Source organism: Sciurus vulgaris (genome assembly GCF_902686455.1).
Source record: "Sciurus vulgaris genome assembly, chromosome: 1".
NCBI lineage: Eukaryota > Metazoa > Chordata > Mammalia > Rodentia > Sciuridae > Sciurus > Sciurus vulgaris.
Genome location: NC_136461.1, coordinates 39,568,267 through 39,593,292, shown reverse-complemented (window position 1 = coordinate 39,593,292; position 25,026 = coordinate 39,568,267). Strand labels below are relative to the sequence as shown.

Sequence of the window (25,026 nt, the reverse complement as noted above, 5' to 3'; positions counted from 1 at the left end):
AGTGGGCAGGTCTAGCTGCAGGTTCAAGCTGCTTTCCCAGTGATGTAGGAGTAAACAGAAGTGCTTCTCTTCTCCACTGTTTCCATGAGTAGTTGCTGTAGTCTACTGCTGAAATTGTATGGCTCTTGCTGGTCCAGAGTTTCATCTCAGTCGCTCACCTCCTTATCCATTTGCTGAGCAAGCATTTGCCGAGGCCAACTCTTTGTCAAATAAACATCTGTGTATTAAAGCCTGTGTTGGGCTCTATAGGCACAGAGACATATTGTCCTTCCCCAGGAGCTAATGTGGCAGTGAGGAGACAGACATGACTCTATAGTATCTATGCTAGGTGGTTTGGAGGACAAGGTGAGGGAAGGAGAATTGACAATGGGATCTCTCCACAGACAAGGAATCGGGGAGGGCCAGAGTGGTCTTTATAGGGGTCGTATCCTGAGTAGCTCTTGAAGGATGTTCACTAGCTGAGGGTAGAAATGGGGGTAGAGAGGGCTGGTGAGGGAGAGGCATCCAAGATAGGGCAAACTGTATATTCATAGGTATAGAATTCCTGGGGTTTCATAACACTTTGAGGATTTTACGATTCCAGAATGAAAAAGGTCAAGGCAGGAGATTAAATCAGAGAAGGCAAGGACAATGGCAAGAAGGGCCTTGAATGCCAGGTGTGGTCATTGCTGTGTTCACTGAAATTTCTATCTGATTCTTCTTCTTTCAGAGTATATAAGTGACTACATTCCATCCCCCATATCCCGAAGTTACTGTGGTCCCATGAAAAACCTACCAGCGTGATCTCTCTTTTCCCTGTCTGCTGGCCCCATACAGATGAGTCCAGGGCCTTCAGGTTTGGTAGGACCAGGCATACGTAGGATAGTAGTTTCCCCTTGGAGGAGAACTCAGTCATCAGGAACACCCATGAAGACATTGTGCAGATGAGAAATAAACATCTATGTGTTAAACTATTGTAGTTTGTGTGTGTGTGTTTCTGTTATAGCAGCTAGTAGATTCTTTTACTCAGTGATCTTAAGCTTCAGCATGCACCAAACTCACCAACAGAGCTTGCTGAAGCACAAATTGCTGGGCCCTACTCCAAATTTCTGATTATGTCTGGGATAGGGCCTGAGAATTTGTATTTTATTTTTGCATTGCTAGGGCTTGAATCCAAGGCCTTGCATATGCTCGGAAAGTGCTCTACTGAGCCACATACTCAGTCCAGAGATTTAGTATTTTTAACAAGTTGCTAATGCTGTTGCTGCTGGTCCTGGGACCACATTCTGAGAACCATTCTTTTACACCAGGATAAATGATTTGACTCTCTAAGAGGAATAACCTTGGGTCTCCTGACAAGAGTGGCACAAGCTGTATAAGCGGGGACCTTGGTTAGATGATGATGATGTGACGATGACAACGATGACAATGATGAAGGCCAACATTTGTTAGGTACTCACTCTGTGCTGGCCTGTGTTGTAAATCACTGAATCCTCTCAACAACCCAAGAAGGTAAGTACTCAGTTAAGTTTCCTCCTGTGAAGGGCAAGTGCTCCCACTGTAAAGACTTTGATGCCCCCTTCCCTAGACTTGTGAGAGAAGAAAGGAGGGAAATATCCCTGGGAGAGGCAGTGGGACTTAGTAGAAGGAATATACACAGCTTTGGAGTCAAGAGAAACTGGGCTGGAATTCTGACTTCTTCACAGACAAGCTGTTAGTACTGGAAAAGTCACATGGTTCTCTGCATCTCAGATTCTTCACCTGTAAAGAAGGGAAAATACTTTGTAGTTCAAAGGAGTGTTAGGGGGATTACAGACCACGTGGTAAAGACCCTGACTCTTGGTCTGTACTCATGAAGGCAGTCCTCATTATTGCCTTTGCTCTGAGCTCCCAGACCCCATCCCTGGACCAGGCCTTACCAGGTACGTGAATGTCTTTTTCCCTCAGCTGCTCCAGTGTCTCTTGAGCAGACTAGGCAACTGTGTGAAGATTGAGGGAGAATTGCAGCTACTTCTTCCACCATTCTGCCCAGCTGGTACTGGCTTGGAACTCTGGCCTGGCTTTCCCAGATTGCCCAGGTGCGTGGGCCAGCTGGCCTGAATCAGATGCCCTGTTCCTTTGTAACCTTTCTTGGAGCTATCCTGACCTTGGGAGCAGTGGCTGCAGTCTCACTAAGGTTTATATTTAACTCTCCCTGAACACAGATGAGGCCCAGCCTCAACAGAAGGAGAAGATGATGTGAGAGTTAACAGCTGGAATCTTGGCTGGAAACCTTCAGGTATTCACCATAGAAAAATGGCTCTTGCCCATTTTAACTGTTTTAATGTCTTTACACAAAACCATTCTAACCTTTCCTTTTGCTTGGTTCATTCATCTTTAACAACCTAAAATGACCTTAAAGATTTGGCAATGACACCTCTGAAGTTCCCTGACTAATTTTTCTTGAATCTCAAGGCAATGATTCTAGGTAAGCAGGTGGAAAATGGTTATAGATGTGGATTTCAGAGAGAGAGAGATACTTGCTAAAGGTCACAAAGCTTAACCCTAGCAGAAAAGGGATCTGAATCCTCAGGTCTTAACATTACTCCATGTTCTTTATTTGGAAAGTTGTCATGGCAAATGAAGTCAGTGGCCTTATAGTAAAATTCACACTCCTTACTAGGTTCCACAAAGCCCCTGTCAACTCTTCAATGTTCTTTTCCTCGCACTCTTTGTGCGGTTCCCTCTGATCTTTCAGGCCTAATTTCAAAGTTGTTTTCTCAGGGAAAAGACCTCTACCCTGTCTACAGAGAGCCTCTCTGTTATTTTCTCCCACAGCACCTTCTTTCCTAGCGTTTATCACAATCTGTAATTATGTAACTTATTGAAAGAACAATGCATTAAATTATTCCTTTATTTAGTAAATATTTCTTGAACACCTACTTAGGTGTTCTTGAACCTACTTAGGTGTTCAAGTAGGTCAGCTACTCTTTTGGGTGCTGAGGTTATAATAGTGAAGAAAACATACAAATATCTTTAGATGGGTAAGTCTTTTTAGCGGGTGGAAGAAAAAAATGGAAATAAGTGTAACTCCGATGGTCTGGATTTGAACGACAGGAAGGATGGTGCTTCCTTTTGCTGAGAAGAGAGCAGGATGGGTGGTTGGCTGAGAGGCCAAAATTAATTTTTTTTATTTTCATGTCAAGTGAGATGCCCTTTGGACAGCCAGGTGGAGATGTCAACTAAGCAATAGAACACAGGCCTCCAGAGTGCAGCAGAGGTCTGGGCTGGAATATATACTTGGGAGTCATCCAAGAATTAATTATATTAAAAGTCACAACATTAGATGAGTAACCCAAGAGAGTAATGTAGTTAGGTAAGAGGCCCAAGAACTCAGCCTCCAACATTTAGAGAGGAGGAAACTGAGACGGCCAGAAAGGGAGGAAGCGTAGGTGGTAACCGGGGAGTCCCTGAAGGCAAGTGAAAGAGGCATCTCAGGGGAAGACAGTGGCTGACCCAATCAAACGCTGCTGCAAGATGGAAAATAACGAGGACCCAGACTTACCCTTTGGATTTAGCAGTGAGGAGAACACTGGTGACCTTGAGTATTTTGGGAAGAAGACCTAGAGAGAGAGTTCAAAGGAGAATGGGAAAAGAGAATCTAGGCGGTGACAATCACTACCTAGAAAGTTGGAGGGGGGATCAGTGGCAGTCCTCTTCTGGTGGATTTTCTCAGTGAAATAGGAAGCAGGGTCTTCAGTTGCAAATGAAGATGAGGATGGAGAGGTATAGGAAGGCTTTAAGAAAGAAGAAAGTAGGGAAACATCATTTGGGAAACAGAGAGAGTAAATAGACTAGGGAAATACAGTATGAACTTCAGGCAATTTCCAGGCCCGTGAGAGGCTAGTTAGTGGTCACAAATTTGAAGGGAGTGTGGACAGTAGCAATGTGCATCTTTCTTTCGCCATGTGGGTTCGACTACGAGGGTGTTGATGCAGAGAAGATGGAGCTTTGGTTGAGATGGAGTGAAGTGAAAGAGGACCCAGGAAAATGAGAGTGTATGCAAAGAAGGATTATGTATGTGTTTTATTTAGAATTTGAACTGGGTAGGAAGGGAAGGGAGGACATGGTAGGGAGAAGGCACAGTAGAAAGTGAGTCGAAGGTAGGGGTGGTGAAGGACTATTTTGAGTCCTGTGTTCAAGAGCTTGAGATAGGAAGAGGCAGTGACAAGGGGATGCTTGAAATTGAAATTAAGGTGTTGAGGCCTAACGGATGAGCCAGGAGGGTGGGACAGGTGGAATGAGGGGTGGAGGCTGAGGAGCCAGGATTTGCAAGGTGTATTCTGAAATCACCATGAATTATGACAGATGTGGTTTCAGAGAGAATCTTAGTATTTATGGGAGATAAGGTAACGTGTCCAGCACACAGTGGGTTCTCACCCATTTCAGTTTAGTCATTTATTTTGTTTGTCATTTATAATGTTTGTTCTGGGCTCTGGAGCTTCTCTCAGTTGCTTTCCAAGCAGAACTTCATGGAGGGTTGTGGGGTGGCATTGAGGGTGAGGATGGGAGACACAACTGAGACATGAGCCTGGCCTCAAGGGGTGTGCAGGTCCCTGTAGCGAAGACCGCCTCATAGCCTAGGGTCAGGCCCTTCTTCAGGCTCCAGCTGGGCCCCCACCAGAGGCACATACCTTCAGCTTAGTGGCAGCAGCAGATGGCAAAAAGTGGGCTGGGGCATCTGAAACTGATCCTATAGCTGCCAGATTAATGAGGCCTCTTGCCCACCTTCTTTTCTGCAGCCTGCCAGCCAACAGGAGCTTCCTTTATTGAGGAAGGTTTGTTTGTGGGAAATTTTTTGGCAGTAAAAGCTTAGCACCTGATTGAAAACTTCCTCTCCCTCTCAGTTCTCCCTTCTCCTGGCTCCTGGGTTGGTTTTATGTGCTCTGGAGCCTCCAGCGTGCTCCTGAGTTTCCTCCTGACATCACACTGATGAAGTCAAACTAAGGTAATCCTTTCTTGCATTTATGGATGGGGAAATGGAGGCCTCAATAGTTGCTCATTCATTCTAGAGCAGGAGACCCAGGCTCTCTCTCTATCCCATGTCCTTCCGGTGCCTGGCCTCATCTCTGGGTTGGCATGGACCTCATGAATAAGAACTTGGATTGTTCATATTCGAAGTTCAGACATGTGTAACTATAACAGCATTGAAGTAATAGGGAGAGGGGATGTTGGAAACCAGATCACAATGGAGAGAGAGTGGGCTCCTGGGAGAAGACAAGAGTTAAGTGAGACAGGAGTCCAGCACAGAGGCCAGAGTAATCAATAGGTCTGAAGTGAAAGAATGCTAGTTGTGTGCACAGTACAAAGCTCTTCTTAACTTTCTCTGCCCTGATCCTCCCAGTAAATCCCCCCAACCATTTCACTTCATCCTTATGGATTCAAGCATCTTTATGGTAAGACTATTATTTCTTCATCAAAGGGTAGATAGAAGAAAGGGAGGGATCACCTCTAATGATGAGCAAGAGGGAGGAGAGAGGTGAGTCCTACAGATGTGAGTGAGATGCTCAGAGATCCTGGTTACTGGGGGGTCAAAGAGGCCAGCACCACTGGATGGTGGCCCACGAGGAGCCTTAGATTGTGGCAAAGTGATGCAGACAGTGGCAGTAAGGCAAGAAGAGAATGGAGGCAGCTGGTGATGAAGCTTCCAGCAGTGTCCAGGGGACACGGAGGGCACAAAACAACCAAGGGCATAGGTGATGGCCAAGGGGGATCTCAGTCTTAAGCCACTCAGACAAAACGGTATAACATTTTCCACACAGCATACAAAAATATGGATATGACCCAATGACATAGAGGCATGGGCTGCCTGGGGCCAGAGATGAATACCTTGGGAGCCCTATAAGCCCAGGGTGCCACCTGACTGCTCAAAGGGGTAAGGAAATAATGAAAACATATCAATAAAAAATGTGTACATTGGTTGGAAATTTTTTCTGTAAGTTTATTTTTCTCAAGTAATATGAAGTCCGAAGAAGATAATCCAGGACTGTGGTAGCAACTTAGAGATGCCATTGAGGATGTTGGCTTCATATCGGTTTCTAATCTGCCACCCATGGTTTTTGGGTATTGTCTCATGGTTGCAGCATGGCACCTGTAGCTCTGGACATCACATCAACATTCCAGTTGGGAAGAAGGAAGAAGGGGAGGAGAGCAATAGCCAAGGGAAAACTGTGTCAGCTAAATTTTCTCCTTTTTAAAGAACTTTTTTTGTAAGACTCACCAGGGACTTCTTATATACTATTGACCAGAGCTGTTTGATATTATCATCACTAGGAAAACCAGTGAGGAGTGGGAGGATGGGAAGAATCTGAGAAATTTCCAGGAGGTAACAGTAGCAGGGTTTGATAATTGGATAGTTGAGGAGAGGAATACTTTGGAGTTTTCCACTGCTATTTAAGATGTGAAACACAAGAGAAAGAACAGGGATATAGTATAGGACTTCTTCAACATTACAAAGGAAATTGGTGGGATTTGAACCCAGGAACTGGGGATTTCAACTCAAATCTCCCAGTTCTTTCCTGTTCTTTCCATTACCTGCTTTTCATCCTAACCTTTCTCTGGATCCCAGAATTAGAGGTCACGCATGTCTTTGTTCCCTCCGATTTCTCTCCCCACCAAGTTGTGAAAGTCCATAAGTAATGCTAATGTGTGGTGGCATCTTGTTTCTGGAATGCCAGTTGTGATGAGGGTGTGCCAAGAGGGTAGGGAAAGGAGCCATCATCAATACTGCCTCTGTTTTCACTCATGTCAGGGGCTCAGGGAAGACTGAACATGGCTTCTCTCCATAACCTCTTTCTCTAACTCCTGCTTTTGGCTTAGCTGGTGTCTTAGTTTCATATTGCTACTATAACAAATTACTATAAATTTAGTGGCTTAAAACAACATGACTTCATTTGCATACAGTTCTAGATGAAAGAAGTCTAAAATCAAGGCATTAGCAGAGCTATGTTCCCTCTGGAGTTTTCAGGGGAAAATTCATTTCCTTGCCTGTTTTGTTTTATAGAGGTTGCCTGTATTCCTTGAATCATGGGCCCTTCCTCATATCTCTCCAACCTTTTGCTTTCATCATCACATCTCCTACTACTGACACTGATCGTCTTGCCTCTTTCTTACAAAGATCTTTTGATAATATTGGGTCCACGTAGATAATTCAAAATAATCTATTCCAAAATCCTTAATTAAAATGAATTTACAAAGTCCCTTTAACCATTTTAGGTAATGCCATGGTCTGAATGATTTTGTTCCCCCAAACTTATAAAGTTATATCTAATCTCCAATGTGGTAGCAGTAAGAGGTGGGGATTTGGGGAGGTGATTAGTTCATGAGGGCTCACCTTCAGGAATGGAACTAGGGCCCTTATAAAAGAGACCCCAGGGGGCTCTCCCCACATTTCATTTTGTAAGAATGCAGCAAGAAGTTACCATTTATGAGGCAGAGAGGAAATTCTCAGCAGACACTGACTTTGTTAACACCTTGACCTTGGACTTCCTGGCCTCCAGAACTGTGAGCAATTTCTTTTGTTTTATAAACTATCTAGTCTAAAATATTTTGTTATACTGGCCCATAAGGACTAAAGTAACTTAGTTGCTGGTCCAGGAATTAGGATGTGAACATATTTGGGGAGCCATTATTTAGTCTACTACAACTGAGTACTTCCAATATATATATATATATATGTAATTTTGGGGGGGTAGGCCTGGCCTTATGCTGATGTATAGGGCCAGTCCTTGCCCTTGATGAGCTTACAGTATAGGGAAGAGGGCATAGAAGGGAACAAAATTACTGTACTGTGAGAGAGAACTTTGGAACCCCAGAGGCATTGTATATAACCTAGTCTTGAGAGGTCAGGGAAAGAGCACCAGAGGAGAGATATCCATGCTGAATTTTGAGATATGTATAAGAATTAGCCATGAACAATAATAACAACAGCAACAATAATAACATACATTTATATCGTTATTACTATCAGCTTGTGTTTTAACCATTTAACACATTTTAATGATTTTAATCCTTTCAATACTGAATGAATTTGGATATTATTATCATTATTTTATAGGTGAGTGTATTAGTCAAGGTTCTCTGGAGAAACAGATTCAGTGGGAGATAGATAGAGATAGGAATATATGAGAGGGGATTTTTTGTGGGACTAGGCTCACATGCTTATGGAGCTAGGAATTCCCACAATAGGCTGTCTGCAAACTGGAGAGTCAGAAAAGCCAGTGATATGACTCTCAGTCTGAGGCAGAAGGCCTATGAACCTGGGAGCAGCTGGTACAAGTCTTGGAGTCTGAAGACTGGAGAACATGTAGTTCTGATTTTCAAGGGCAGGAAATGAATATCCCAGCTCCAGGAGAGAGAAAGAATAAGAAAATGTTTGTTTTTCTTCTGTCTTTTGGTTCTGTCTGGGCTGGTCCCCACCTACACTGGGTGGAAGTGATCTTCTTATTCAGTCTACTAATTTAAAGGTCAATCTCTTCCAGAAACACCAACACACACATCCCCAAAAGTAATGTATTACCTGTGAATTAGTCAACTTTCTGTCATTTTAACAAATTCCTGACATAATTGACTTATAAACAGAAAAGGTTTTTTGGCTCAGTTCCAGAGGGCCAGTGCCTGGTTGATTGGTCCCATTGCTTTCAGGCCTGTGGTGAGACTACACATCATGAGCGAACAGAATCACTTGTCTTGCTGCCAGGGAGGAGGAGGAGGAGGAGGAGGAGGAGGAGGAGGAGGAGGAGGAAGAGGAGGAGGAGGAGGAGGAGGAGGAGGAGGAGGAAGGAAGGAAGGAAGGAAGGAAGGAAGGAAGGAAGGAAGGAAGGAAGGAAGGAAGGAAGGAAGGAAGGAAGAAAGAAGAGGAAGAGAAAGTTTCTTTTATTCCCTCAAGGACATGCCCCCAATAACCTAAAGACCTTTCAACTAGGCTCCACCTACAAGGTTATACAATCTTCCAACAACACCTCCCTGGGTACTAAACCTCTACGACATGAACTTTTAGTGATATTTAAGATCCAAACTATACCAACTAGCTATCTGGATATCCCTTAATTCAGTTGACACCTGAAATTAACCCTCACATTGAATAAGCTAAGGCTGAGTGAAGATCCATTGGTTGGAATATAGGCTCTTCCCATTATTTTATTTTATTTGTTTTTCTTTTACTTTTCTTTTTTTTCCCTTCCCCCCACCCCACCCACCCCTCTTTTCCCTCTATACAGTGCTTCCTTCCTCCATATTTGACCCCCTCCCTAACCCTAACTCTAACCCTAACACTAACCCTTCCCTCGCCCCATTATGTGTCATCATCCACTTATTAGCGATATCATTCGTCCTTTGGCTTTTTGAGATTGGCTTATCTCACTTAGCATGATATTCTCCAATTTCATCCATTTGCCTGCAAATGCCATAATTTTATCATTCTTTATGGCTGAGTAATATTCCATTGTATATATATACCACAGTTTCTTTATCCACTCATCAATTGAAGGGCATCTAGGTTGGTTCCACAGTCTGGCTATTGTGAATTGAGCAGCTATGAACATTGATGTGGCTGTATCTCTGTAGTATGCTGATTTTAAGTCCTTTGGGTATAGGCCAAGGAGTGGGATAGCTGGGTCAAATGGTAGGTCCATTCCAAGTTTTCTAAGGAATCTCCACACTGCTTTCCAGAGTGGCTGCACTAATTTGCAACCCCACCAGCAATGTATGAGTGTACCTTTCTCCCCACATCCTCGCCAACACCTGTTGTTGCTCGTATTCTTGATAATTGCCATTCTAATTGGGGTGAGATGGAATCTTAGGGTGGTTTTGATTTGCATTTCTCTTATTACTAGAGATGTTGAACATTTTTCCATATGTTTGTTGATTGCTTGTAGATCTTCTTCTGTGAAGTGTCTATTCATTTCCTTAGCCCATTTGTTGACTAGATTATTTGAATTCTTGGAGTAGAGTTTTTTGAGTTCTCTATAGATTCTGGAGATTAGTGCTCTATCTGAAGTATGATTGGCAAAGATTTTCTCCCACTCTGTAGGCTCTTTCTTTGCATTGCTGATAGTTTCCTTTGCTGAGAGAAAGCTTTTTAGTTTGAATCTATCCGAGTTATTGATTCTTGCTTTTATTTCTTGTGCTATGGGAGTCCTGTTAAGGAAGTCTGGTCCTAAGCCAATAAGTTGAAGATTTGGACCTACTTTTTCTTCTATAATCTGCAGGGTCTCTGGTCTGATTCTGAGGTCCTTAATCCATTTTGAGTTTAGTTTCGTACATGGTGAGAGATATGGGTTTAGTTTCATTCTGTTGCATATGGATTTCCAATTCTCCCAGCACCATTTGTTGAAGAGGCTATCTTTTCTCCATTGCATATTTTTGGCACCTTTGTCTAGTATGAGAAAATTGTATTTATTTGGGTTTGTGTCCGTGTCCTCTATTCTGTACCATTGATCTACCTTTCTATTTTGGTACCAATACCATGCCGTTTTTGTTACTATTGCTTTGTAGTAGAGTTGAAGATCTGGTATTGTGATATTCCCTGCTTCACTCTTCCCACTAAGGATTGCTTTAGCTATTCTTGGTTTCTTATTCTTCCAGATGAATTTCATAATTGCTTGCTCTATTTCTGTAAGGTACATCATTGGGATTTTAATTGGAATTGCATTGAATCTGTATAGCACTTTAGGTAGTATGGCCATTTTGACAATATTAATTCTACCTATCCAAGAACATGGAAGATCTTTCCATCTTCTAAGGTGTTCTTTAATTTCTTTCTTTAGTGTTCTATAGTTCTCATTGTAGAGGTCTTTCACCTCTTTTGTGACATTGATTCCCAAGCATTTTATTTTTTTCGATGCTATTGTGAATGGGGTAGTTTTCCTAATTTCTCTTTCTGAAGATTCATCACTTATGTATAAAAATGCATTGGATTTATGAGCATTGATCTGGTAACCTGCTACTTTACTGAATTCACTTATGAGTTCTAAGAGTTTTCTGGTGGAATTTCCAGGTTCCTCTAAATATATAATCATGTCATCAGCAAACAGGGATAGTTTGAGTTCCTCTTTTCCAATTCGTATCCCTTTAATTTCTTTGGTTTGTCTAATTGCTCTGGCCAGAGTCTCAAGAACGATGTTGAATAGAAGTGGTGAAAGAGGGCATCCCTGCCTTGTTTCAGTTTTTAGGGGGAATGCTTTCAGTTTTTCACCATTTAGAATGATATTAGCCATGGGCTTAGCATAAATGGCCTTTACAATGTTAAGGAATGTTCCCACTCTCCCTATATTTTCTAGTGTTTTGAGCATGAAGGGATGCTGTATTTTATCAAATGCTTTTTCTGCATCTATTGAAATAATCATGTGATTCTTGACTTTAAGTCTATTGATATGGTGAATTACGTTTATTGATTTCCTGATGTTGAACCAACCTTGCATCCCTGGGATGAAACCCACTTGATCATGGTGCACTATCTTTTTAATATGTTTTTGTATGCGATTTGCTAAAATTTTGTTGAGAATTTTTGCGTCGATGTTCATTAAGGATATTGGTCTGAAATTTTCTTTCCTTGATGAGTCTCTGTCTGGTTTAGGTATCAGTGTGATATTGGCTTCATAGAATGAGTTTGGGAGGGTTCCCTCCTCTTCTATTTTATGGAATACTTTGAGAAGTATTGGAATGAGCTCTTCTTTAAAGGTTTTGTAGAACTCAGCTGAGAACCCATCTGGTCCCGGACTTTTCTTTGTTGGTAGGCTTTTGATGACTTCTTTTATTTCAGTACTTGAAATCGGTCTATTTAAATTGTGTATGTCCTCCTCGTTCAGTTTAGGCAATTCATATGTCTCTAGAAACCTGTTGATGTCTTTGAAATTTTCTATGTTGTTGGAGTATAGATTTTCAAAATAGCTTCTAATTATGTTTTGTATTTCAATCCTGTCTGTTGTGATATTTCCTTGTTCATTCTGAATTTTATTGATTTGGGATTTCTCTTGTCTTCTCTTTGTTAGTGTGGCTAAAGGTTTATCAATTTTGTTTATTTTTTCGAAGAACCAACTATTTATTTTGTCAATTTTTTGTATTGTTTCTTTTGTTTCAATTTCATTGATTTCAGCTCTGAGTTTAACTATTTCCTGTCTTCTACTACTTTTGGTGCTGGTCTGTTCTTCTTTTACTAGGGCTTTGAGCTGTAGTGTTAGGTCGTTTATTTATTGAGTTTTACTTCTTTTATTAAATGCGCTCCATGAAATAAATTTCCCTCTAAGTACTGCTTTCATAGTGTCCCAGAGATTTTGATATAATGTTTCTTTGTTCTCATTTACCTCTAAGAATTTTTAAATTTCCTTCCTAATATCTTCTGTTATCCATTCATCATATAATAGCATATTGTTTAATCTCCAGATGTTGGAATAGTTCCTGTGTTTTACTCTTTCATTTATTTCTAACTTCAATGCATTATGATCTGATAGAATACATGGTAGTGTCTCTATCTTCTTGTATTTGCTAACATTAGCTTTGTGGCATAATATATGGTCTATTTTAGAGAAGGATCCATGTGCTGCTGAGAAGAAAGTGTATTCACTCTTGGTTGGATGGTATATTCTATAAATGTCTGTTAAGTCTAAATTATTGATTGTGTTATTGAGATCTATGCTTTCTTTGTTCAATTTTTGTCTGGAAGATCTGTCCAGTGGTGAGAGAGGTGTGTTAAAATCACCTAGTATTATTGTGTTATGGTCTATTTGGTTTCCGAAATTGAGAAGGATTTGTTTGACATACATGGATGAGCCACTGTTTGGGGCATAGATGTTTATGATTGTTATATCTTGCTGATTTATGCTTCCCTTAAGCAGTATGAAATGACCTTCTTTATCCCTTCTGACTAACTTTGGCTTGAAGTCCACATTATCTGAAATGAGGATGGATACTCCAGCTTTTTTGCTGAGTCCATGTGCATGGTATGTTTTTCCCCATCCTTTCACCTTTAGTCTATGTGTATCTCTTTCTACGAGGTGAGTCTCTTGCAGGCAACATATTGTTGGATCTTTCTTTTTGATCCAATCTGCCAGTCTATGTCTTTTGATTGATGAATTCAGGCCATTAACATTCAGGGTTATTATTGAGATATGATTTGGTTTCCCGGTCACTTGGTTCATTTTTAAAATTTTATTAATTTATTTGTTTGACACAACTTGTTTCCTCCTTTATTTGACAATTCCTTTAGGATAATTCCTCCCTTTGCTGATTTGCTTCTTTGTTTTTCATCTCTTCCTCATGGAATATTTTGCTGAGAATGTTCTGTAATGCTGGCTTTCTTTTTGTAAATTCTTTTAGCTTTTGTTTATCATGGAAGGATTTTATTTCATCGTCAAATTTGAAGGTAAGTTTTGCTGGGTATAAGATTCTTGGTTGGCATCCATTTTCTTTCAGGGCTTGAAAAATGTTGTTCCAGGCCCTTCTAGCTTTTAGGGTCTGGATTGAAAAATCTGCTGATATCCATATTGGTTTCCCCCTGAATGTAATTTGGTTCTTTTCTCTCACAGCCTTTAAAATTCTGTCTTTATTTTGTATGTTAGGTATTTTCATTATAATGTGCCTTGGTGTGGTTCTGTTGTAATTTTGTGTATTTGGAGTCCTATAAGCCTCTTGAACTTGATTTTCCATTTCATTCTTCAGATTTGGGAAATTTTCTGATATTATTTCATTGAATAGATTATTCATTCCTTTGGTTTGTTTTTCTAGGCCTTCCTCAATCCCAATAATTCTTAAATTTGGCCTTTTCATGATATCCCATAGTTCTTGTAGATTCTGTTCATGATTTCTTACCATCTTCTCTGTGTGTTCAACTTTGTTTTCAAGGTTAAATATTTTGTCTTCAGTGTCTGAGGTTCTGTCTTCCAGGTGTTCTATCCTACTGGATATGCTTTCTATGGAGTTCTTAATTTGGTTTATTGTTTCCTTCATGTCAAGGATTTCTGTTTGGTTTTTTTTCAATATCTCTAACTCTTTATTGAAATGATCTTTTGCTTCCTGTATTTGCTCTTTTAACTGTCGATTGGTGCGATCATTTAATGCCTGCATTTGCTCTTTCATCTCATCGTTTGCTTCCCTGATCATTTTAATTATGTACATTCTGAACTCCTTTTCTGTCATTTCTTCTGCCATGCTGTCATTGGGTTTTATTGATGTAACATCTAGATTTGTTTGCAGCATTTTCTTTCCTTGTTTTCTCATATTGTTCAGGTATCAGTGGACCGCTGAGATATTGCGGATTTCCTCTATTGACTTACAATGTCCCTGAAGATTTCTATATATATCCCCTCTTAGCCTTCAGTAGGCTGAAGTCTTGGAGGAAGTTGATAATGCGGCGCTCCACAAGGAAGCTGCCTCTCTAGGAGTGGTGGCCTTCAGGTGGGGCATATTCCCTGCTAGTGGGCAGAGGTGCCTCCACTTGTTGACCAATGGTCATCCAAAGGGGAACTAGGCTGTGGGCTGAGGCAAGGCCTGTTTGGGCCTGTGTCTCTGGTTTCACTGTCCTTGTGGGAAACCTCACCCAGCAGGGAAGACTCACCCGGTGGGGAGGTCTCGCTGGTCAGTTCCCTCCTAGAGGTTCCCCTCAACTTACAGCTACCGCCTGGGTTGGGCTGCCTTCCTCTGCAAAGTTCCCAGGGGCCCGGCCCTACCTTCTGGGCCTGGGAGCCTCACCCTTCGCAGATTAATCTCCTTAGTCTGCCCCTCCTCAGAGAATCTGCCCGCAGTCCTGGAACCTTTGCTCCGCCCTAAGCGTGTCTCTGTGCGGGTCTTCCACCAAGAAGTCTCCTAGATCCTGGGACTCTGCTCTGCACCTAATCGCCTGGCTATGCGGCCCCTCCTCTGAGCAGCCACCTGGGGCCCCGTACAATCACTCTGAGTCCCAGAGACCCGCCACAAGCCTCTTCCTCCAGACAGCCGCCCAGTATTCCGGTGCGGTCACTAGGAGTCCAAGCAACTCACTGCGTGCCTCCTCCTCCCACCAACCGCCCATAGCCCTGGGCAATCAATCACTCCAAGTCGAAGTGACCCTCCCCGTTCCTCCTCCTCCTCCAGGTAACCCCCGGGTGTTCAGGAGCAGTCACTCTGAGTGGCTCTGAATCCACGTGACCCGCTGCACGCGTCCTCTGGGCAACTGCCTGGAGCTCTGGTGCAGCCACTCGAGACCAAGCGACCCACCGCGCTTCTCCTCCAGGCAGCCCCCCTGTGTTCAGGAGCAGTCGCTTTAAGTCCAAACAACTCACCAATTGCCTCCTCCTCTGAACAGCCGCCTGGAGCGCTAATGCAGTCACTGTGAGTCCAAACGACCCGCCGTGCTCCTCCTCCTCCTCCTCCTCCTCCACCTCCGGGCAGGCCCCGATGTTCAGAAGTAGTCTGAGTCCAAATAGCTCGCCGCGCCGCTCCTCCTCTGGCAACTGCCTGTAGCTCTGGTATAGCCACTCAGAATCCAAGCGGCCACGCTCCTCCTCCTCCTCCTCCTCAGGGCAGGCCCCGGTGTTCTGAGTCCACACCGCTCTCCTCGCCGCTCCTCCCCTGGGCAGCCACTGGAGCCCCAGTGGTTGCTCTGAGTCCCAGCGCTGTGCTGAGCAGCCTCCTCTACGACGCTCCCAGTTGTCCGAGTTCACTGCTCCAGCAGGGGGAGGGTTTTCTCGCCGGCAGCTCTTCTTCACAAAGTTCCCTGCGTTCCGGGACTACCGCCCCATCCAGGACGCCTCCCCAACGGGAGAGACTCACCCGGCTGCTTTGAGTTGGTCCCAAGTCTCTCAATATCTCCTCTTTTGAATCCTGAGTCCTGGAGCAACATGAAATGCAGCCACCCTCTAGGCTGCCATCTTCAGAATCAGTTCCCATTATTTTTAACTATGGTAAAATCGAAGTTCTTCCTGTGATTTGCAAGAGACCTGATCTGGTTCCTGCTACTACTCTCAGCCCAGCACCACTCCTGCTCTCCACTACTGAGTCCCTGAGCCTCACTTCCCCCTCCACGCTGGTTCACACATGCAGTTCTCCTCAGCCTTCAGAGATCAACTCAGAAGCCACTGTGTCAAAGAGTTCCTCATCTTCAGCCAGGCAGGTCTCTGTATTGTCAGGCAGCCTACACTTGACCTTGACAAAACTCACCTCAGCTGTATATAGCTCTCTGTTGTTTCCTCCTTGTATCCAGAAGTAGTAGGAACAAGATCATCTGAGACCATCAAGTCCCAAATTTTCCTTTAATTTCTAGGAAATCAAGGTCTAGGGAGGAGCAATGACTTGCCCCCTTGTTGTACAGCAAGTTGGCATCAGAGCTGAAATTCTGACTCTTGGTCCTGAATTACTTTCATCCTTCCCAATGTGATGCTTTTTACCTTGCACAATGCCTGCCCATCCAACTCTGATTCATCCTTTAAGATGTGGCTGATTCTTAAACACCTCTAGGACACCTATCTTAATACACTTTGACTTTACCCCACCTCGCCAAGGTTAGAATTGACTGCTCTCTTCTCTGTGCTCCAAATATCACATATCTTCTTTGTTTTTGTTCTGCTTATACTTGAGCTCTTTCAAGGGAGGCAGAGTGTCGGATTCTCTCTTCCCGGGGAGATGTGCATGCAGCAGTATGAATACAGTGTATGAAGTGTGTGGTGACACATGAAAGCAGAGATGTAAGGGATTTGCCGAGGAATCCCTAACCCAGCCCAGATTCAGGGGAGGTTCCCTGGAGGCAGTGAATCCTAAGCTGAACATGTGGCTTAGTCAGGTAGATAGTGTACTTGTATGTGCTCTGGGTGAAATGGGGGTTGGATGGCCAGGGAAGAGCATTTTAAAGAAAGGAGACCTAATGTTCTAGAATGAGATTATAACTTGCATACAGGGTGGGGTTGGGTGGGTGTAGTTTGGGGAGGCCTAAAGCCCTTTTTCTCCCAAGTATTTGAATGAGGAAGTTGAATAGAATTTCAAGGACTGTCTGTAGCTAACTAAGCAAGTGATAATGGACAAATTTGGTTATGCAGAATGTGGAGGTGGGTTGGCTGAGCTCTATTGGATTTTTTTCCCATCTTGGTTGAGATAGAATTTTTGACTCTTTCTTGTGCCTATATCCCAGAGGAATGTGTTATTTGCTTATGAATTAAGAGACCTCATTCCCTGCTCAAAAGCCTTTGGAACCTGCTTTCATAAAGAAGTCCCCAGCCTCTGAGAGAGTGTACAACCCTCTTCCTCTGATTCCTCTTCTTCTCTCTTCCCTGCTGCTGCCTAAGCTCCTTAGCACTGGCTTCCATCCTTTTACCCTGAAGTGAAGTTCTGTGACTCTTCAGTGATGCTCCTAGCTGTCTAATTCTCAGGGACGAATAAGGCATAATGACTAAGTCCCTGTCATGACCAGGCACCAGAGTCTCTGGTTGCTGACAGGTAATCAGAGCCTCTGCCAGTCACTGGCTGGAGTTACTGTATTTCAAAGCAGCTTACATTCCAAGTGAGATTCCCAATAGCTTGTTCCCACATGTATCCTTATTATTTCTTCCCTCCCTTACTTGAAGGGACCTAAGGATTTCTTGATTTTTTACATCAGGGCATCGGCCACTTACTACCCTCTGCCAAAGGACCTAGCCCAAGCTCTCTTTTGGAAACTCTTTCGGTTACTGCTTAATTCCTAGGAATTTGACACAGTATTTCTCTAATTCTCCCTTCTCTGATCAGGAATCCTAGAGATATTAGACGATTTTCCCAGGGATCCAAACCCAGAACTTTGCCTAGAGCTTTTCCTCTTTCCACCAGGTCACACTCTCCTTCCTTCCTAGGTTTAAGAATACTCCTTCCACCTCCCACAGATCTTAAAAGTTTCTTGAAATTCTCCCTCTAGCACAGAGGGCATGGTTACATCATTGTTACATGTGTCTTGTCTTTGTAATAAAACTCAAAATTTCTATTCTGTTCTTTTGTTTCTTATCATAATTCACCTCTCAGTGTTCCACAAAAAGAGTGCAGGGGGAAAAAAGGAGCTGGACATGTCTATTCATCTTGCCCCTAGCTTAATACTTAGCATATGGCTGGTGTTCAGAGTAAGGATTCTAGTATAGATAAGGGTTAAGACTCAGGGGAACTGTTCCTCAAGCCCTTACCCTTGTGTACGTCACACCGAGTGTGTTCAACAAATGGTGGTGTCACATTGAAAGTCATTGCTGTGATTTAGTGGAAAGATACTGGATCAGACCTAGATGACATTTATGTAAATTCTAATTCTACTGCACACTATGCAAACTTGGGTAAGGTATTTAACTTCTTTGGTTTCTTTCTGTCAAATGCAAAATGGGAATTATTCTACCTGCCTCCCAGGACTGTTCTGAGAAATCAGGGGCCACAGAGATGGTGAAAGGGTGCTCACCACCATGCTATTGGTTTGCACAATGTCTTCCTCTCTTGGGGAGAACCCCAGCGTCAGCTCTAAGAGCAGCTAAATTGGCTTAACATTCTTATCTTTCTGTCCTATCCTCCACTCCTTTCTATCTCCATGACTCTTGGTGGTTAAAATAGACCAGCTAACAAATAATTTCGTTTCTGAATGCTACTGAGCAATAGTGCTTCAAAGCTATCACCTTTAGTTTTCCTTTGTCCATTTGTTTGCAAAATAATGGTATTGGATCTGTTTTTCCATTAAAGATTTGGGGAGGGGTTTAGCCTGAGGCATAGTGCATTAATGTAATTTCTCTGGTTCCATACATAACAGTACCCATCTCCATCTTTAATTGAAGTGAGGACCATTTGGTAATTGTTTTGGATTTAGTTATGAAAGAATTGGCTCAGAGCCAGGGTGGTGTAATGGGCAGGGAGGAGGGGGTTGTGTCTCAGGAATCAGACAGACCTGGGTTTGAATTCTTGCTTCACCACTAACTTACTTGCATAAAGTACCTAATCTTTGAGAATTTCTTTGTTTAAGGCAAAAGGAGGATGATATCCTTCACTAGGAATATGTGTATATAGTGCCTGGTACAGTAAAAACTTAATACAAACTAGTGCTATCTCTGAAAACAATTTCTTACACCTCAAGGACTTTGCTGGAAACTGTTTGAAATAATTACATGGCATACTGTTGTGTCATGTGAGTCCACTTTGCATTTGAACTACTAGTAGATTAAGCTGAACTTGCATAGGAAAGCCTTCTGGTAATTAACCTGGGGTTGAGTGATTTTAAGCTAGTTTTCATTCTGCCGCAGAAACAAAAAAGATGAGACTGAAGAAATGCTATTCCTTTAATTGAAGGAACACTTTTATGTTCTCAGGTCTATTTTAATCTAAGTGCCGATTATGCATCATTCTCTCGTGTTAACGGACACTTCTGTAAGTGATCTGTACAGAGAGAAATATGATTCTTACATAAATACTGTACCATGAGAAATTATCTTATTACCTAATATGCCAAAAAGCTAATAAGATAAAGGAATGGTACCAGTCATTTTTGGACAATATTAAAACTTCATTTTAGCTCATGGAAATAAAATGTAATTTCCTTTTATTATTCTCTTCTTCAGGTAGAACAAAGGCAGGGAAGAATGTAAGCATATTATACAGCTCTGTTCTGCGAGCTCCTGTTAAGGCAGTGGGAGGGAGCCAGGCAGGATGGACTCAAATTAAAATTTTAATGATTTCCGTTTAGAAAACTCACTCTTGCTGTTAATGCTATCCTGTCAGGTATGAGTTTTAAATTCACAGGTGAAAGTAAAAAAAGAAATTTCTTACTCAGTTGTCCAAATGCTTTCTTCTGTGTGCTTTCATGTGTTTGTTCATTAAGGAACACATGGATAGCACATACAGAGAATAAGGATAAAACTACTTCAAGAACTGGAAGTTTCTTGAATTATCTATGGCAAATGGCAGTTGTGTGTCGAATTTTGATAAGGTTAAGGTGTTCACGAGATATGGGCCTCACAAAACTTTGCGTTTCAAATATACTTTTAAATGCTATTCTTGGGGATATTAAATGTCTTATTTACAAACAAATGATAGTTGATCTTGATGAAAGAAATTCAAACAGAAAAAGTTGATAAAAATTTTCTGGCTATAATCACTCGGTCAATATTTGCTCTTTGGTATAAAGTTTTGATGCTGGTAGCGGTGATGTGGGATAGTGTTAGACACAAGGACATACATTTTTACATTCTTCCTTCCTATCACTTTTGACAGAAATAACACTAAGTAAATGCCATTGGACTTCTATGACATGCAATTTTTCATCCAAGCAAAATATAATGTACCCAGGACCTTGAAGAAATTTAATAATCTCCACATTCTTGTGATTTGTTAGTCCTTTCCTACAAACACCTACAGAAACTATGTGTTTTCTTGGAGATTTAGGTAACAGGCTTACACTTGCAGGAAGATGAATTCTTTATTAGATGTTAGGCAGACACATTGTGCCCATGCTGGGAAGTGTTGTCAAGATCGGTATGTAGAATGCCCTCCTATGGGTATTTCTAAGACCTATTTAAAAGACCTACAGCTATTTGTGAAAATTTCAGAACAGATCTGTTGGATGCTGGGGAATGAACTGTCTGAACTGAAAAGATTGCACCAACTTCCAATATTCCAAAATAAGGTATTCATCCATGTTAAGTACATGGAAATGACTCTTTTAAGGAGGAGAGGTGGTGATGAGTGATAACTATCACGGGTCTGACAGCAATATTTTTAGACCCTATAAACACATTCTTGAAGCTCTATTGTCTCTGGGGATAACTATTTGTTTGAATGCCCATTTTTCTTTAGAAAAGAAACGGGTTCTTCTTTAAACTAAAAGAATCTTTGAGTTCAGTTATGTGAGGTTCAGGCTGACTTAGAGGTTTAATATTTAGCTTGGTTAATTAAATCCCATTCTTTGCCCTGAATTTAATTATCCCAACCAATGTGGTAATTTAATATAATAATAAAAAAGGGGTTAATGAGAAATGGAAGAGAATCTGACTATTCGTTCATCTAGCTCAGTGGGGGCATTTATTCTTGAAGTGTCAGTTTATGGATGGTGATGTTTTATAGGGTATTATGAATTTTCAATTAGTGAGAAAATGAAAATGAAACACAGACAGTAGATCATCAATGAGTGATCATATTAGGAAATCACTAAAAAGCTCATTCTGTAAAGTTCAGGACATATTTTAATGTGACTTTGTGATAAGGTAGGCAGTTTTCTTCTTCCTAGGTTGAGCTTAAATCATGTTCTTTCTACACGAGATGAGTCCTTGTTGAGGATTTCTAGTCAGGAGTAAATCTGCTATTTCTAAACAATGACGAATGTGACAATAATAGGGTGATCTTTCTTGTTTAGCTATCACATTCAGTACAAATGGTCTGCTTCCTTAATACTGTGCAGGTTCTGCAGTCTAGCTGCTGAGGTTCTGTAAAATCAGACTCAGATTCAGCTCCCAGCTGGAAACTTGCTGTCTGTTTCAAGTTATTGAGCCTTGGTCTTGTCATCTGTGAAATGAGGATAATGCTATCTACTCCTCTCAGATTGCTGAGAGGATAAAGTGAGAGCATGTGGAGGACACAGGCCTGCCTAATATATAATAGATGCTCTGCAAATGGTGACTCCTAGTCCTCTGAACAAGTCACAAGTTTGCTTATAAATGAATAACAGACACTAGTGTGTCATGATACCACACAGGATGCCAAGTGTTCTGGCTTATCAACCAGAGCAATGCTCCTCAAACTTTAAATCACCAGTGATTCACCTGAGGATCTGGTTAAATATAGATTTGCATTCAGCCCAAGATTCTGCATTTCCAACACACTCCCAGATGATGCTGATACTGCCGATTGGGGACCTTGCTTTTAGTAGCATGGAACTAGGGCAATGACTTCTGAATACTGAGTTGACTTTGAGAGACTGGGCTAAGTTGCAAAACAAATTTTATTCTACTTTTTCTTTTCTTCCTGATTGAATGATAAAAATATCAGACAAATCTGCAGATGCTACAGAAAAAAAAAAGTTTGAATGAACACATTTAAAAATTTGGGAAGCTCAAATTCATTCTACACACTTTCATTTATTGTCTGGACATATAAAGTACAAATAATTCAAACACAACAAGATTATGAAAAAAAAACAATTACAATACTTTCCCTCAGAAATCATCTAAACTAGCAAGATTAACATGAAGTCATTCAATTATAACTAAAGTATACAACTGCCTGGTCCTAAGATTTTTTTTCCTTTTTTTTTCCCCCAGATTGAACACATTATAGAGAAGAGATTTTGGCATGCCTTTCCCACTAATGCTTAGCAAATGCATCAAAACTTTGCCAGCAAACTGCGTTCATTCATAGCAGGTGACGTAAAAAGATTTCCCTGAATGTTGAACGAGTGTTCTCTGAACTGAAATCTGGTGTTTTTTCCAAAACTGAAAAGAGGAAAAAAAAACAAAAAAAATTTAAAGGAGGAGTCTATGATGCAGCCTTGGTTTTCATTGTCTGTCTACTACTACAACGACTACTACAAAGTTTGCCTCTTCAGTGTGAAAACAACAGTCCTGTCTACATGCACTTAGTGGGTTCAGCATGGGAAAAAATGCACAAAATAAGCACAAGTTATAAATAACCATAACGTTTTATTACCATTAAGACTAAACTTGTATTGAAAAGATTTTATATAACAAGACAAGAAAAGCAATAGCAAATTTAACTATCAACTAGATTATGCATAGCGAGTAACTGTTTCTATTACCCAGGGAAGAGCATGAACTCTTGTATATTTTTTTTTGTTTTGTTTTTGTTTTAAATATATAACCGTACAAAGCACAAACATACTAAAATGATCAGTGCACTGGACATGGGAGAGTGCTCCCTCAGTCATTTTGTTCCCTTAGCTCTGTTTTGTTTCCCCAATCTGAATTACATTAAAATAAAGACCCAGTTGTTTTTATTTTTCTACTGTGCAGTAAGAAAAAATATTCACAACAAACATGACAATATATCAAACAAGAGTTCTACACAAGTTACCTTGATACCTCTTTAACTGTCACTTAAATATCATAAGAAAACATTTTAAGACATATACAAACGAAACTAGCCAAGTGTTACAACTTATAATAAATTAACCCAAAGAAAAAATAACTTTATATATATATATTTATATTATATATACACATACACACACAACAGAATGACACAATAATATGCTTCTTCCCATAGTTTAAGTAAACAAATAAGTAGTCTAGCCAATCTAGCTATATTTGATCTCGGCCATAGGCATCATCACATCTGCAATTAAATAAATAAGTGTTTCAAGCAACATAAACAGTGTTTCAAATGTACCAACACAGCCCAATTCTATCAGCATGGGCTACAAAGTGAATTTGAAAATTGCTTAATGAATTTAAAGCAAATGTATCTTTTGTTTTCCTCTCCTAAACACATTACATTTAACTATGATACTAAGGTATATAAATAATTTCGTAGCACCTACTGCTCAAACTAAGGAAGTTTTAGATCAAAAAGAAAATTAATCTTTTTAATTTTTGTTCTGCTGACATCCCATACTGATGACTTAAAGAAAAACTTTCAACTCATCTCCTTGCTTTTGGGTTTTGACTGTGGGGAACTGTGGTACCCTGGGTAGAACGAACACTCCTTTCCCCTAGTAATTAATAATTTATTATTATTATTATTACATGCTATGAAAAGATATGAAGATCATCTGTTTATAGCCCATCCTTCAAAAAACAGTCTACGAATCCAGTTTAAAACACACATCTTGATCTCTAAAAAGTTACCAGTGCAGTATGAACGCGACAAAGTTGTCAATTTCCCCTAAATTAGCCAGTCAAAATATTTTTTTCTCAAATCCAGATTCTCTTGTAAAAATTCTTTATATTTTATAAAAATAGATTTTTCTTGAAACCCATTTTCAGCAAAGAGACCACCTCTTTGGCAACAATGTTAATGTTATTAAATTGTTAATGTCATCAGGTATCCCCCTTTCCCCCATCCCCTAACAGAAGACTGTTTTAGTTCACATGATATAAAAGAAAAAAGGAAAAATAAAAAAATTTGCAAAAGTTTTTTTTTTTCATTTTTGCAATTTTTATTATTCCTCTTTAATTTGTGTGGGGGTTTTTACCAATCTGAATGGATCAACATTTTGACAAAAAAGAAAAATCTTTTTTTTTCTTTCTTTGAATCCCATTACTTTGTAAAAATTGTTATTATTATTATTATTATTTTTTTTTTTTTTTTTGTTTTTTGTTTTTCTTCTTCAAATGAGCGAATGGTCATCTTAAAAAGACCCACCTTCAAGGAAGGTAGCAAAGTTAGCTGGCTGGGTAAAAATCCCTGCACATCGCTATCTATGTATATTATATTCAACAACGACAGCTATGAAAGAACATTCAATGCATCAAAGGTATTTTTTTGTTATTTTTTTTTCTTTTTTTCTAAGCATTATAAAATCCTTTCCTGGTACACCTCAGGATAATCCAATGTTTTAATACTTAGGCAACACTGGCTTATAAAGTCCATGGTTGAATATAAGCCTTGAAAAGTTTGTTTCTCTCTCATTTGTGTATGTGTGTGTGCACGCGTGTGTTTTGTTCGTATATATTTATATATATATTTTAATAAGTAAGGATGGGAAATTCAGGACTTGTGGGCTTTGTTGGTTTTAAAGGAAACTTGCAACACTCTGTCTCCCAGGCGATACCCGTTGAGGCTGGCGATGGCCATGGCTGCCTCATCATAGTTGGTCATGGTGACAAAGCCGAATCCCTTGCACTTGTTGGTATTGAAGTCACGGATGACCTTGACGTTGTTCACTGCGCCGAAGGGGCCAAAGAGCTGCCAGAGGACGCTCTCATCGGAATCAGGGGACAGGTTGTAGACGAAGATGCACCAGCCTGTTCCTGTGTGACCAGGGATGTTCATTCCCACAAGGCTTGTCATCCCATCAATGGTGATTGGGGAGAACCTGGGGGGACAAGCAGAAGGGGGGGCTGGTCCAGACATCAGTCTGACCATGGAAAACACACAGAT

General features: G+C 40.9%; 1 protein-coding gene across 11 annotated transcripts in view; it reads right to left on the bottom strand.

Annotated features, from left to right (window-relative positions):
* Nucleotides 1-21,994: 21,994 nt before the first annotated feature.
* ELAVL4 (ELAV like RNA binding protein 4) overlaps nucleotides 21,995-25,026 on the bottom strand; it is an 85,375-nt gene continuing 82,343 nt past the window's right edge. For 8 of the 11 annotated variants that reach the window (XM_079154804.1, XM_079154810.1, XM_079154809.1 and 5 more), the window contains one exon: nucleotides 21,996-25,003. In XM_079154804.1, coding sequence (XP_079010930.1) covers nucleotides 24,634-25,003 — 370 coding nt within the window. In that variant the 3' untranslated portion in view covers nucleotides 21,996-24,633. Of the gene's footprint in view, nucleotides 25,004-25,026 lie in introns of all 11 variants that reach the window. The other 3 variants (XM_079154807.1, XM_079154803.1, XM_079154800.1) reach the window with 2 other exon arrangements.